General features: G+C 41.6%; 2 protein-coding genes across 4 annotated transcripts in view; one reads left to right on the forward strand and one right to left on the reverse strand.

The window, feature by feature from the left end:
- Window positions 1-266: 266 nt before the first annotated feature.
- On the reverse strand, window positions 267-2969 carry ccn1 (cellular communication network factor 1). The gene is made up of 5 exons (XM_080724274.1): window positions 2766-2969; window positions 2345-2567; window positions 1682-2026; window positions 1362-1564; window positions 267-1223 (listed from the first exon to the last, which is right to left on the reverse strand). The coding sequence occupies exons 1-5, from the start codon at window positions 2811-2813 to the stop codon at window positions 921-923; spliced, it is 1122 nt and encodes a 373-aa protein (XP_080580400.1). The 5' UTR covers window positions 2814-2969; the 3' UTR covers window positions 267-920.
- Window positions 2970-5137: 2168 nt separating this feature from the next.
- The window catches only part of ddah1 (dimethylarginine dimethylaminohydrolase 1), an 83121-nt gene continuing 74634 nt past the window's right edge, over window positions 5138-13624 (forward strand). For 2 of the 3 annotated variants that reach the window (XM_080739476.1, XM_080739475.1), the window contains exon 1: window positions 7913-8413. In XM_080739476.1, coding sequence (XP_080595602.1) covers window positions 8120-8413 — 294 coding nt within the window. In that variant the 5' untranslated portion in view covers window positions 7913-8119. Of the gene's footprint in view, window positions 5261-7912; window positions 8414-13624 lie in introns of those variants that run through there. The other variant, XM_080739477.1, reaches the window with a different exon arrangement.

Here is a 13624-nt window from a genome sequence, read left to right on the forward strand (position 1 = left end):
AGAATCTGTTGTGTCTACATTATGATATAACTGATGTATTTTTTCTACTGGAAATATTGACTTTGAATGACCTTCCCTAGCTTCTGTGTGTGTGGATAGTAATATGTTTACATTATGCCACAAAGTAAACCTGAATTGTTCGGTTACTTCAGATTGACTGCAATGAATGAAGTGAGAGTGACAATGACAGTGTTATATTTCATAAATAAATCACTTTTATTTGTAACATATAAAATTAAATCATTTTACAATTTATTCCAGTATGACACATAATATCCAAATAAAGTAGCTACATTTCTTGATAAATAATATTAATAACAATAATAAAAACATTCATTCATTCTTTTACATGTTTCGCTTTGTCTTTCTGATAAAGTAAGGGAATTCCATAGCTGCCACAAAACATGAACACTAATGCCCACATCAGGTTGTAACGTAACTCCACACTTGTTTAACAAGTCGAGGTGTTATGTTTAGTGTCTGGTTCATAGGTTACAGGATTGTATACTAATTTAAGTTGCGTATGCGCATACATACATATACGCACACAAGTCTATGGTTTGGGACATGTCTAATGTTCAAGATCAAAATATACATAGCGAACATATATCCGGTGACAAACTTTTACATTTACAAACATTAATTACACGTTGCTCCATAACGAAGCTACCTAGTATGCTCCAATAATATGAAGCGATTCTTACTTAAGAATGCTGATGTAGTCACAGCAAACAGTGCACTTCATTAAGTCCTCATGATGTAAGCCCACAATTCCTTGGGAATCTAGTTACAACAAGGAGCTGGTAGTTGATTGGTGGTCAATTAACACCCCTGCATTAGAATGGCCTACCACTGGCTGCCTGTCAATGTTGTTGTGTCTCTATCTGTCAGGGGTCTCAGTCACTCCCAGCCAATCACACTCAGTCTCTGAATTTGTGGATGTCATTGGAGAGGCGGTAGAAGGGATAGGAGGCCTCGTTGGCGTGGGGACAGTTGTATGTGCACTTGCAGGACTCGATCATCATGATGTTCTTGTTGAAGGTCTCGCCATCCTCGCAGCGGAACTTGACGCGGATGGTTCTGGTGTCGTGGGGGCTGCAGCAGCGTCCGTCCACACAGGCCCCGCAGTACTTAGGCCTGTACTTCTTCAGGCTAGAGCAGCCAGCATAGGTGAACTTCACTGGCTGGCTGGACTTCTTGGTTCGGCTGCACTTCTTTCCTTTCTGGAGGACAGCAAGAAGAGAAGAATATTTAGTCAAAATGTAAATCCACTTGTGATACACATAACAGTACATTTATCTTATGTGTTTTCCCCCATAGCATATTATTGATGGTATGCAGTCATGGCAGCTCAAGCTCACCTTTAGACTAGAATAAGGTGACTGCGTGCATGGCCGCACTTCACAGATGCGGGTCTCTTTGACGAGCTTGCAGTCGCTGTTGTTGTTGGTGACTCTGGTGGAGATGCCCGTCCCACAGGTCTTGGAGCACTGAGACCAGGGCGTGGTTTGGACAATGCACTTCTGACTGTCAAACATGTGTGCCTCAGGCTGGGCTCTGTAAGCTGTGATAAAACAAAATAAGAAACATCATGTTAGCAACTTGGAAGGTTGTACATAGCAATGTTTTATTATGAATGCAAAGGAAAATGCTTGAAAATGTATGGAAGCTTCATCCTTACCAGGTAGAGACTTGAGTCCACCCTTGACAATGGCGATGAGCTCGTTCCTGTTGGTGAGGTCTCTCTCTGAGTCATCTGTGAAAAAGTCTTTGCCAAAGATCTTCTCCAGGATGTCTGTCTCCTTGCCATCGTCACACACCCACTCCTCACAGCACTGGCCAGGAACCTTGACCAGCCTGGGGTTGGCACAGCCTAAGTTGGGCAGGGATAGCTCCTGTGGGCACAGTGGGACACAGCCCACTGCCCCATCGATGCACGTGCACTGGTGTTTACAGTTGGGCTGGAAGCTCTCGCCGTTCTGGTAGATCCTGCTGTTGTACTCACATGGTCTGCCCTCTGACTTTGCTGCAGAAGAGAGAAAAAGAGAAAAGGAATGTTATTCTTTCCTGCTTCACTCAGAAACGTCTGCTGAAGACATCACTTGCAGCCAGATAAGGACTGGTTAAACTGTGAAATTCTTTAGCCTGAGGAGTCACTTTCCACAGAGGGCTCTGTGCTCTCAAAGTAGACTTTACATTTCCACCTATCTAAATTCTTCTGAGTTTAAATCATACTAGCTAAATTAAGTCTCTTATTATTATTATTATGTATTTTATTTTAATTTTACAAAAGAAGCAATAGCCTATAACAGAATAGTGCATAAATATGGAGCCTCATCCATACCTCTGCAGATTCCACGGATTGTGGCTGTGAAACTGGCCCCAAAGTTGCATTCCAGTCCTTTGGTTGGATCACAGGGCTCGTTCAGGCTGCAGTCCTCATTGAGCTGCCTCGCACAGACCTTACAGCAGCCGCAGCCGTCCAGCACCAGGCTGACACCAGGCGCACACTTGGGTACCTCCACCGGGCATTCACACACGGCGGGGCACAACGAGTAACAGTGGACCTATAAACAAAGCCATATCATAACCCACCGTTAAAAACTACTCAAGTTTCCCAGTCACGCCACACAGAATCTAGATTTAATAGCCTACTAATGTTACTTCAGTCTCCGATCATTAAATCTAACCACTTAGGACACACATTTTGACAACCAATAAAAAGTTGTAAACCTCGTCAATCAATAAGAGAATAAATAACTTACCAAGTTGAAGCTTCCGATGAACATAACGGCGATAGTAAGCATCAGCATCGTTGATAGTGTTGCTTGTCGTTCGTAAGACTACTCGAGAAATAATTATGATCACAATTCCCTTTCAGAAAGGTAGCGTCTTGTCTTCAGATGAACCCTATAGTTTTCCAGTCAGTCGTCTTTAATCGAAGTGGTGGTCGGTCGTTTGTTTTCTAAGTCGTCTCCTTTAGTAAAGTGTTCCAGCAGCTCCTGGTAGCAGTTGCAGTCTGCCTGAGTCCGGCCACCTCTCCTCTTATATACCGTAGTGGAAGCTGACGTCGTTCTTGGCTGCCTGCTGAACTGTTCCAAAACTATGTGAGGAATGTTTCTTGGCGCGTTTTCCATCCAAGACCTAGCTCCACCCTGTCTAAGTTTTTTCTTTTTTCTTTTTCTTAAATGAATTCCCCCCCTGGATCCCATCTGAACACACTTTTCCGTCTCCTATTTTCCCCTTCATATTTTTTAGGCCTACCCCTTTTATTCTTTTCCTTTAGTTATTTCTCACATCTACAAAAAGTTGGGCTGAACTTTTGGTTGAAGTAGATTTTTTAGAAACAATTTCTGGAGGGGAGATTAAATGTTTTCATGACATTTTGTCGTTTTAATGTTTGCTTTGAATAATAAATATAGTTAATATAAAGTCAGTCTATATTTAGTAGATCTATGTAATTGTTGTTCTGTGGCTTGTATAGGCCTACCCCATTGACATGTGCTGGTTTTGATTTAATGTAGGCCTGGCATAATTATGCCATTGTGCCATATTGTGCCGTCAGTGATCTAATTGAATTACTTTGCCCGGCTGTAATCTTATGACCGTGAGAGACTAAGTTTAGCTATGCTGAATCAACATTTGCCAGTAGTAGGCTACCTATGACGTCGTCTGGGCTTCAAATGGGCTGTAACAGATAATGCACATTTAAAATAGCTGTAGGTTTTTCTGCTCGCGTCTTAAGAGTGGGAGAAATAAGTTTTAACAGCGTCTATTTCTGTCTTGCCATTCCCTTTATTCAGAAGAGCTAAGTGTTTCCAGATGCGCACCAGACCTCAGACGTAACAATATTGCCATATTTGGTATGGCAGTAGCCTACATTATTAACATATTTCTCCCTTCGCCAGCCAACCACAAAGCATTCCTGACAGCTTAAAGGCTTGTTAAATATGTCCTTCATGCAGGAAATTCCTCTGCATTCCTTGAGTTAATTTACTTTTCACGCAATCTGTCCATCACGCTTCGGGGAAAAATGGATCCAGTATCCAATTTTCCACAGGAGATGTTGGTTTGGGGGGGAGAAAAACACTTGGTCTAGCCTAGTCTACGTTTCATCGGGGTCTCAAATAAGTCACATTCCACCGAAGTTTGAAATTATTCTGTTTGTCGAAGTTTAGATTTTGACCAAAGACTAACGAGATGCCTAGCGAATCAATAAGCGAACGAATGACCCTGAACAACCATCCACCCTTAGGAATATTTGACCGTAAAGCATGGTAGCTATAATCTATTTTTGTTTGTTTGTACCTGAAGGTTTATACGAGGACTGGACATAACTGCTTCCCCTTGCAACTTAACGGTAGTCTAACATGACGATAGGCAGGAGAAAGCACAGAACAAGCCCAACTAACGGACAGAATGCTTGTCAAGACTGCAGAGTGCTACTCCGGTGAGTTCTATCTTGTATTTATTATTGTGCTTTATGGTATATATTCTACCCTGCGTTATAAGTACAATCGCTACAATCGTTCCGGTTCGCTTATCGATAAGCGTAATCGTTATTGTAGGCTATAAGCACAAACTCATTTGATCCATGTGGATGTAGGTTATATCTCAAATAGCCTGTTGTTTTTATTTGTAGTCTGTCTGACATAGTGGCATACTTTCCATACCAAGACACTAGATGGTGATATGACAAGGATGTCTTTAGATGATTAGTCTGAAATAACGTATTGATCTGACTGCAATGGTTACCCAGATGTCGATTCATATAACATGTAGCCTAATATAGGTTACTAAATGTTCATTGCTTTGCGCATTTTCGGGGGAATTATGTTAATAGAAGAAAGCCTGTCAGATGAATGATGATATTGCATGCGCGCGGCTGCATCCTTGAGCGCGTGTGTGTGTTTGGAGAGGGGGTGTGTCTGCTCGTCTGGGTGCATGGGGTTATTTTGTCTGCCCAGTCAGTCAAGCATATGTTTACTTGTGTTGAGTAATCCATTATGTTAGGGCTAAACTTTAGTTTGTCCAGAACACGTCCATAAGGCACCGTGCGTACTGCATGGCGCATGTGGTTCTGTGAGCGCGCGCGCGTCTGTATGTGGATTTGTGGAACAACATGCTATATATTCCATATGACCCATTCAATTTTAAACATTCCAAGAGCTGGACACCTTTTCTTTTTTTTCCTTTTTTAGCCTAATTGGAACTATACCTCTCAGACTGACACATTTATAGTCTACATCTTTTAGACAAAGTAAGTTATTTTGCCATACAGGTTAATAAATATCTCATTTTCATATCATTAATATAATCTGTCAAAAAATATTAAGAGGCTTTTCCTCAACCTATATTTCAGATGGAATCAGGATTTAACATTGAGTGGAAAGATTTTGAGCCATTGCTATCTAATTAAAAATGGAGTTAGATGGAAAATAGTGCAAATATGCTATACTCTGCTGTGCATTATATGTAGGGTTAAAACGTGTATATCTCAATACCTGCAACAGTCCCATTATTTTGATCTTTGCAGTAAAGGCTGCTTCAACCACATGAGCGCTCTGTTTCCACTCACTCCAGAATGTACCAACCAGGTGTAGCCTACCTATGAGGGCTTTCCTTCATCTAAACTATTCTTCAACATGGAGAGAGAGATTCTTCTATCCGGGCCAGACATCCATCGACAATATGGAGTGATGGAAAGAAGTCTGGGGTGGGCGGGCGAGCAGGGGCATCACAAGGAGGGAGTGGGACTGAGTTACTATGGCCCAGGGTGCATGGAGGGGCCTTAATTATTTTATACTTTAGCTAAGGAAAAATAGCAGATATACAAGCTCACAGCGCGGCAGCGAGTGCAGCGCTGTGAGCTTGTAGATCTGCTATTTTTGAAAAGTCGTGAAAATGTGTGCAAATCTTTGAATACATGTATTTTTTACATTTGTATCTCAAATTTTACTTCTGGGGGGTCCCTGGAACTAAATATTTTGAGTTGGGGTTCCGTGATCAAATATAATTTTGGGGGTCCTTCACATGAAAAAGTTTGAGCACCACTGACGAAACATAGGTTTTTCAAAAAACCTTAGAAGTATTTGAAATATTCAAAGACTTGCACAAATGTTCATGATTTTTCAAAAATAGCAGATCTACAACAAGCTTGCCGTGTGGCATTCGGTGCCGTGCTGTGAGCTTGTAGATCTGCTATTTGTCAATAGTTAAAGCACAAAATAATGCGTTCCTGGTCTAAATGGGTTAAACCCCCTCCCCTGTGAAGAACATTCATGGGGGGCCCGCAGTGAATCCTTGTACCCAGGGCCCAGAATTTGGTGCGACACCCCTGCGGGCGGGCATGCAGGAGGTGCACCTCCTGGCCGGAGTGGAAAGTGGAATGTGAGGCTCCTGGAATGTTTAGACCAGTCAGGGATAATTGAGTGAATCTGGAATAAGAAAAGACAAACGCTGAGCTCCTGGAGTGTGGAAGAATGTGCTCCTGATGTCTAAAGAAACATTCCATCCATTCACAGAGCTCTGCTGGGCCTTCCATCGATGGTGGGCACCATGGGGAATATGGGCGAGTGTTGTTGCACACTTTGTGTCCATATTCACAAATATACAGTTCTGTATCACTTGTATAAGCACATGCTTAGCCTAAATGATCTAAGTAACATAATTAACATTTTACCTATTATTTGATTGAAGTATTTATTCCATTAGAAGTTATGCATATATAGGAAAAGATAGTCTACAGTTTGACAGTGACATTACAGTACAGTTCACTGATACAAGGTAAACTAAAAGGAAACTCAGGTAAGGCAAGGCTTATTTCCGTTGAGATCCTTCTCTTTAACTCATACAACATTTATTGTGTTGACCCATGCATTTTTCTATGTGTTCTCCCATCTTTGTCAGGTCTTGAGCCAATTCATGACAAATTAGGGGCTTGTTCTGTGCCATTTTGGTAGGTTGTTCAATGTTCAGTACAAGCAGTCACTTAGGTTGCTGTGCACTTTATTGGTAAATGTGTTCACCTGTTACTGTGCGTGCAGTCGGGGACACTTGGTTTGGCCTCGATCCCTGACCTTGGTTGATCAGGTGAAGTAATATCTGTTTTGTTATTGAGTTGATGCCTTTGGCTTGATTGACAAGTTTTGGTCATGGCTGTAGTGAGGAAGTACAAGCAGGCCTAGGCCTAGTGCAAGTTCTTTATTGAAAGCGCTTGAATTTGAGGGGGGGTTGGTTATATTGTTTTGTTTTGTGCACTTTTAAACAGCAGTGTTTTCCTCGCTTTACTGTGAGTAGAAGAGCCCACAGTGAGTAGAATATTTTCCTTGTCACCAAATGTAATACACAGACTTTTGGAGACAGGATTGTCTTTTACAATCTATACTTGTCAGGTTCCAATAATCATGTAAGACCTGCTGTGTGCATTTATTCACATACACACTTGTGTGTTACCGTTACTCACACTTGTGTCCTTCCTGGTACATGACACTTGGGCTAAGTCAAGTGGCACTGGCCACACTACACGTGTCTTTATCTTTATGGCCTCACGATTGTGTGTGAGACTTTGTAATTTCTTGAGCTATTCATGACAACCAGCTTTGTACAAAGTGTTTGTTGTTGTTGCCATAGACCCCGTTAACAGCATAGCCGCCCATATGTAGACCTATACTAACATTAATTGTGTCTGTTTCGTGTTATTATGTTACTGCGTGAACTGTACACGAGCTGGCCTGGCACATGCACACTCAGTGAGCTAACGAACACCTACAGGTCCTGCCATGCTGCAGAGATTCACGGGGCTACCTCCCCTGTTTACGAGCCATGCAGGGCGGACTGTCACTTGTTGGGCTGCCTGCCTGCGGACTGGAGGAGCGCTTCACTGGCAACTGATACATTCATACACGTGATAGTCCACGCGCGTCATCAGAGCGCTGTCGCTTTGCCTGGAGACCGGAGTGGGGCTGACAGTTTAGCACGCCACTGTAAATAAAGAAGAACAAAGAACAAAACAACAACACTTGGGGAGCGCAAACACGCAAGCGAGTATCGGGTTAACTAGCGGCGCTTCTTCTCATTCATTTGTTGTTTTCTTTAGTTTTGAGGCTGGCGTAAAAACATGGCTGGTTTAATGGCAGGCTTCAATTTCACCCACGCCGTCGTTCGGGGTATCCCCGCGTCCCTCGCCAAAGAGGCGCTGAGAATGGACAGCGTGGACACGGTGGACCTGACAGGGGCGCAGAAGGAGCACGAAGCGTACGTGTCGGTGCTGAGGCAGAGACTGGGACTGGAGGTGATTGAGCTCCCCCCGGATGAGTCTCTTCCAGATTGTGTGTTCGTAGAGGATGCCGCCGTGGTTTGCGGTGACACCGCGCTCATTACCAGACCCGGAGCGGAGAGCAGAAGGAAAGAGGTAAATGTGTTGGACATGTTTCGAGAGAAGCGCAGGACATCATATTATAGACCAAATAAAAGTTTGATGTGTCGTGTTTGGCTTCTCCCCCTGGCTGCCGACCTGGTTGCTAATGTTTCTGCGCGTGACGTGCTGTTAATGGCACCATCTGTGTGCCATGGGATCATAATGTAACCAAGGGCTTGCCTTCGCTCTGAACTCTTTATGGACCAGAGCTAGGCTTGCCTATACAAAGGGATGTGGTGATTAGGCATCAGGCAACGCCCCATGAAAGAAGACCAGTTGCCCATATAGGCACTTGGATGAGACTATTTAAAGCATCATCAGCGTCCATGGCATGTCCTGGTGAAAATCTGACCTAAACTTGTCCCGCACTACAACACGTTATCAGTCAGCATTTCAAAGATCATTCTTGTTTTTCATAATGTCTATTGTCTACTTTATTAGGCTAATTCGATTTAGTAGCCTGCCCTACTCTGTACTGTATGTGGACTCCGGCCAGCAGGCAGCAGCTGTCACTTCACATGGAACTGCCTGCTTATCAACTTGTTTGAAATGTTATCCCAATCTTTTACAGTAATGCTGACTAACCAGTTAATGACTGGCTACTCAGGAACCATGACAACACCTGCTCTGTGTTGTGAGGCATTACCTCTTTAGTCCTCTTTATTTGACTTGAAACAAGGCATTTCCATAATTAAGATACTTGAGCTGACAGACTTCATAAAAAAGGAGGACTTTATATACAATTCTTTTGCATGCCATTTTGGTTGTAAGGCTGTAGCATAAGCATTGTCTGTTAGATAAAGCAGGAGAGACAGAAATATAATGAGTGTGATGGTAGGGTAGCTTCTGTGAAAGAGGCTGTCATTTCACATCAGTCAGTCTCACTGGGCTCAGGGCTGCTAATGGTTCCCACTCCCCAGACACACTAGTGGCTGAGATATTGATCAGAAATCCTGCTGCTTCCATCAACAACGCAGACAGCTGTCAATTTATTCAGATTATGGGGCTAGGATGTAGGAAAATTATTAATCAGAGATACAGCATTTTTCTTATCACACATTACACCCAGCTAACATCAGAAGGATCGGTACTGTGCTGAAACTGAGTACAGGGAAGTATTTGGACTTGAGGATTTAAGCAAAAATGTGGATACATATAAAAAGTGCAAGCATTTGTAACCTGAAGCACAAACACTTACACTTTTCAGTGAAATGAATGATCATTATCTTCATTTGAGGTAGAGTTACTCATAGTAAGGATGAGCGGAGGAGATGCTGGAGACTGACTATCAAGGTATTTCTATTTGGATCAGGTTGATAAGAGTGGATGGGCCAGAAGTAGGGTCAACGGAAAATAAAATAAAACTGATAGGCATTGACTTTAATAATTCAATTCAAAGGAGCTTTATTGGCATGAGAAAACATACGTTTACATTGCCAAAGCAAGTATCATAAATAAAATAAAAACAGTTGAAAATGGGGAACATATATACAGTTGGAGGGGGTACAGCATTGTGTAAACAGAGCTATGTCGCATTGTGACATTTTATATACAGGGTACAAATAGCATTATTATTTTTCATCATTATTCTGATGAATGCTGTGAAAGAAGAAACATATTCAGATTATTCCAAATTTTCAGTTTTGTTTAAAACACTTCAACCCAATCTGTGTATATAGCAGGGAAATCAAGGTTAAGGTTTTAATGATTTTTCTCTCTGTGGCTTTACAAGCATTTTCTGATTGTCACTTACCGGTGGCCTGGTCCTCATACCACTCAGCATTCAGAGGTTCAGACATAAGCCTTCCACACTGCTCATTATAGTCTACATGGAATGAATTCTAAAGGTAATGTGAATCTCTGTTCCATTAAGCTGTGGCATAAAAAGCCTTTTAAATTAAGGAAATGTTAGTTTAAATGCAAGACATTATTGTACACTGCAGTTTTTCCTTGAAAAGCACTCCCAACAAAGATGAAATGTGAATTTAAAAGGTAAGGAAGGATTAGTAGGCTGTATTATGCAATCTATAGTCACTTTGTTTGCTGAGTGAGGACACAGCTGTTGACTTTTGATCAACTGACCTTTGATTCCTGGGTAGTGGGTACCCATGAACCCATCAACAATTACAAATGGAGTATAGTGTATGAGTTTTTAAAAACTGTAGACATTGACCTATGCTGTTAATTTGCAGGCAGCTATTGCTGCAACCTGCTGATAAAGTAATTTCATAGACCATTTATACAGTCTGACAGCCATGACTATATTATATATTTTTTACATAGTAATGTGAATGAATTTGATTGGTCCTAATGAGGGCATATGGTAAATGATCTGCTACAGGATCCTGTTGTTCACTGTCGGAGAAGATAAACATGTTTGTGACTGTACGCAGCAAAATCATACATCGGACACTTGAGAGTGTGAAATGGAACCGTGTTAAATTAAGTTAAATTAATGTTTTAGATTTTACTCTGTAGTCATGACTCGTGACAACTGTGATGCATAGTCAGTCAGCTACTTGTTCTAGTTGTAGTACCAGTAAGACTCCCTAATCAGGAGATAAGCGACCGTCAGGTCGCATACACAAACTTTAGAAGGCAATCGTAGCCAATCAGGAGGGAATATGGGAAATGGGACAGATCCATTGATGACATGACTTTAGAGATACTGTGTACCGCTTTGTGTGATTTTAGGCCAAAATGTGTAGGAGCAGTGTCCAAAAATGTGTTTAGCAAAAATTGGCCTGATGGTGGCGCTAGAAGAGGGCCATGTGAGAAATGAAGGGTGGAGGTTGTCAGTTGCCATCTAAGGAGTGTGTGTGCAAAGTTTGGCATGGATAGGGGCAAGCAACGGTGGCAGAGATATGAGTAGGGAGAAAGTGTGACGTGACTGACAGACTGATTGACAGCGGGTGGAGGTTTTGATAGTAACTGCGACCTGACTGTCGCAACCAGATTAACTGCCAAAAATGAATACATCATATCATTCATTAGAATTTCCCTATAAAATGTTCAAATACATTTTTCAGACTTGTATGTCCCAATTAATAGTATTTGAAATTTTATTTTCATGAGTATTATAAAGTTATATATTCGTTAGGAACAACATTTACCATTACACATTTGTAACTGTGAAGATTGTAAAATTGAACCAATTGATTCTATTTGTACACTCTCAGAGTTAAATAACACAGAGGATTGTACTGTGTAGACTGAAGACACACAGGCTGCAGACATTTTTCACAGCGCGGCAATGCCTGGAAAATGGAACAGTGGTGTATCAGAGTGGCGGGCGAGTCGTGAACGCGCATCTGCCGCCGGTGTGGTTACGTTCATTGAAAATAATGGGGGCGGCTGTTTTGACGCGCGCTGTCCGCAGCCGGTGTGTGCCCCCCTTGAGATCCCAGAGATTAAAAAATAAAAATCCAATCAAATGGGGGTCCATGGCCTAATCTATATCAAACTGAAGGTCCTTGAAATTAAAAACATTCAGAATCAGTGATGTAGAGCATCCAATGTATGGGTGTTCCCCCAAGGACTGAAAGACTAACTGGCTGTATAACTAAGTCATCATGAAATCAAACGCATGACTGAAGCAGATTGTTAATGTGCTAATCCTCTCAAAAGATGTGCCCAAGTATTCAGATTGCCAGGGAGGAAGTGATTTCAATGTAATTCAGGAGGAAATAATAAAGTTACAGTGGATTGCATTAGACTGACATGCCTAAGTGCTTGTTACACAGCTCTGTCTAATGCCCAATTTATGCTTAGTTGTACGAAGGTGTCGCGATCCCAAAATAGCAGATCTATAAGATGGCTATTTTCAGCATGGGACACCATCATACAACAAAGTATAAATCAGGCTTAAAGGAGTAGTTCACCCCCAAAATGACTTTTTTTCTATTAATTAGTCACGCCATGGAGAGTAGAGTTCAATAATATTTTTAGTTTTTTGTCGCATTCCTAAGACAAAAATGTGATAACAATAAATTTACCCCCATTCGTTCCGGATGGGGACCCGCTTTGAAACGGGTCCCCATCCAGAATCAATGGGGGTAAATTTACTTGAATCAAATTTTTGTCTTAGGAATGTGACAAAAACCAAAAAATATTATTGAACTCTACTCTCCATGGCGTGACTAATCAATAGAAAAAAAGTCATTTTGGGGGTGAACTACTCCTTTAAGCCTGATAACTATCAGCAATTTATTGATTTACTGTTAAGGGACCTTGTTGATCATTTTTCATAGACTCTGAGGTACAGTTAAATTAACATAGTGTTTAATCTAAAAACACAATATAGACACCTCTGACAGTGTCCAGGCACTGGTTCTGTCAACTTTCTTGACAATAGCAGGCTATCATTGTGCCTTTCTGTCTCAAGCACATGTTTTAGCTTGATAAATCACTTTGGCAACCTTAGAAGTAAGGTTGGCTGAGGGCAGAAACACGTAGAGGACATTGGTTATTAGTCAAACAAAGACAAAATCAGTCGGACTGGGATGAGTATACTGAGCATTAAAGTCCAATCAGTTAAAGTCCAGTCAAAGAGAGTAATAGCTTTGGGTGAGGCATGAGAAGAATGTTCCTCTCAGAAGTCCTTATCTACCTTTGAGTTAAACACTGATAACGTGTCAATTTGTCATTCCATTGAGCTCTGTATCTCGGCAACTAAGGGCATGGAGAGCGTAGCTGAAATAGAAGTAGCAAAACTTTGATTGTCGTGGTCAAATCCTCAGTGTTAAATTAACTCTGGAGAGTTTACAAATGGAACCAATAAAGGTAATGTTAAATGTGGGTGTTTTTCATTTAGTTTTTTTGTGTGCCATTATAACATTAACTGTACAGGAGCTGTCCATGGTGTTAAAAGTTAACACCTACAGTAAATAGAACACACCCACCATTAACTTGCCATTATATTTGGATAAAGAGTGCCGCCATTCACTGCGCTTTATTTTGAAGAGCCCCGGAAGCCACGATTGTGTCCATGTTGTGGAAATTCACTAAATCCGGATGTAGACCGGGATGTTTACTTTCACACGGAAACGACTGTGGCGGCCCAGAGTCGAAGGGTTTTTGGAGAAAGATTCAGAGATAAAGCAGTTTCTTTGCAACAGCAATGAATAGGAGCCTATGGATATTACACACTTCCTGATTATGGCGACCGAGATGCATCATTTGATATGAAGTTTTTTCACTCACCAG

The sequence above is a fragment of the Nannobrachium achirus genome (assembly GCF_963921795.1).
Source record: "Nannobrachium achirus genome assembly, chromosome: 1".
Lineage (NCBI taxonomy): Eukaryota > Metazoa > Chordata > Actinopteri > Myctophiformes > Myctophidae > Nannobrachium > Nannobrachium achirus.